Below are 2,073 nucleotides of genomic sequence, written 5' to 3'. Positions count from 1 at the left end.
CTTTCTGTTATACTGTTATATCTATATTTGTTATATACAGTGAGGAGGTTGCCTCAGGTGTCATCTCACTGGGTCACCTGCCGCCCCCTTTTCCGGCCAGAGCATCCCAGGTTGGGCGTCCCACCCAGCTCACTGACGTCACTGGTTGCCAGGAGCTGAGCGGGGGGAGGAAGGATGACACCGCATTTTATTTCCTCTTCTATCAGTATTCAATTTCTATGGGGTTTTTTTTTTTTAGGTTCCAAGAGAAGAAAGAAGAGGAGACCGCCGCCGCCGCCAAAACAACAAATAAAATCTCTGGATGGCGTCCGCTCTACAGGAGACATGGGCCAAACATTCGGTAGGACCTGAGCAGAGGAGCGAACCTGAGAGAGGAAGTTGTCTCTCAGTTATGCTCCGGTGCAATAGCCATCCTGCCATTGGCTTTTGCAATTTGAAATAGACGGGAGGCGCCATAAGGGATGAATGGTCAAGGCTGCGGCCTATGTAGCAGTGCACCCAGGGCAGCAGTGCGCCCTAGGCGGCTGCCTAGTTTGCCTATTGGCAGCACCGGCACCCTGGAAGTGAGATTTTCCATCACAACATATTTTCAGTTTTCATAATTATTATTTAGTATTTTATTGGATTTATTACTTCCTATGAAACATTTGAAGGTCATTTCTTTGTGTCTTTGGGCCAGCTGTGCATCCAGATTGCTTGGTTTACAGCGCTCATGGTAGGATCTATCTGTGGTATGAACCGGCAGCTCTGGATGTACGGGTGACCCAATGGCATGGTGCATGGCCCCACCTATGATCCTAAAATTAAGTCAAAACCTTTTATTTTCCGGATTTGTGATGTAGGTGAGGAATGTTGATACTTTGTGTTTTAGGACTTGGCATTGCAGTGGTCCATTGGAGGGCTTTTTGGTTCCTTTGAGCGCACCTCACAATAATCCATTGGTTCTCAAAGTAGGGTCACCATGGCACTGCAGAGAGGACACTGGGCATGTTTGGTAGGGCCACTGTGGGTAGCTGGATTCACAGTTCCTGCAAACAGAAGGCCAACAGTCAAACAGCAGGTCCCTTCCCTCTGTAATGACTGGAAGGTGCATGTGCCATCCCTCTGTAATGACTGGAAGGTGCATGTGCCATCCCTCTGTAATGACTGGAAGGTACATGTGCCATCCCTCTGTAATGACCAGAAGGTACATGTCCCATCCCTCTGTAATGACTGGAAGGTACATGTCCCATGATCCCACAGCGGAGTTCTCATTCATAAATACTCTCTTAGCGCCATCTGGTGGCTTTTGGGGTCTTATAGATTAGGATGGAGCACAATTTACCCTGAAAGGTGACCACATGACTCACTCCGTCACATGTCCACCAATAGGAGGATTATTCCTGATTTGAGGGCAGTAAATTCTGCCACGGGGTCCCATGGTTCATAGTCATAGTATTGTTAAAAAATAAATATGTAAATTAGTTTATTCCGGACATATTTTGATACATTTGATGCTTTTCTATCCTGCAGATCTTTACCGAAAAGCTATGCAAGCTTTAAAGCTAAAGCAAGAAACGCAAAGGAAGGTCAATCCATAACATGCATGTGCCATCCCTCTGTAATGACTGGAAGGTACTCTAGTGGCGTTCTAATCTTGCTTAGCATGTGAGCAGGACTATAGTGGAGACCCTGAAAGAGACGTACAGGGAGAGGAAGCTGTTTTGTCACTCCCAAGACAATGTTAGAGCGGCAGAAGAGATGTCACCCAAGAAATTGGGGATCACGGGGTAAGGAGAGGAGATGGTGTCACAGGAGCAAGGAGGGGGACCATATGATGTCATGGGGTAAGGAGAGGTATCAGATGATGTCACAGGGGTAAGGAGAGGTATCAGATTATGTCACAGGGGTAAGGAGAGGTATCAGATGGTGACACAGGGGTAAGGAGGGGTACCGTATGGTGTTACAGGGGTAAGGAGGGGTATCAGATGGTGTTACAGGGGTAAGGAGGGGTATCAGATGATGTCACAGGGGTAAGGATGGATACCATATGGTGTCACAAAAGTAAGGAGAGTTATCAGATGGTGTCACGGG

The 2,073-nt window shown here is 47.3% G+C and overlaps 1 protein-coding gene across 1 annotated transcript in view; it reads left to right on the top strand.

The window, feature by feature from the left end:
- LOC108799564 (ADP-ribosylation factor-like protein 13B) overlaps positions 1 to 1,580 on the top strand; it is a 16,967-nt gene extending 15,387 nt beyond the window's left edge. The window contains exons 10-11 of the mRNA XM_018571441.1: positions 239 to 340; positions 1,513 to 1,580. Coding sequence (XP_018426943.1) covers positions 239 to 340; positions 1,513 to 1,580 — 170 coding nt within the window. The remainder of the gene's footprint in view (positions 1 to 238; positions 341 to 1,512) is intronic.
- Positions 1,581 to 2,073: the final 493 nt, after the last annotated feature.

This window comes from Nanorana parkeri, unplaced genomic scaffold (assembly GCF_000935625.1).
Source record: "Nanorana parkeri isolate BGI_ZX_2015 unplaced genomic scaffold, ASM93562v1 scaffold1760, whole genome shotgun sequence".
Classification (NCBI taxonomy): Eukaryota; Metazoa; Chordata; class Amphibia; order Anura; family Dicroglossidae; genus Nanorana; species Nanorana parkeri.
The sequence above is the reverse complement of the archived record's forward strand: the minus strand, read 5'-3'. Positions and strand labels throughout refer to the sequence as shown.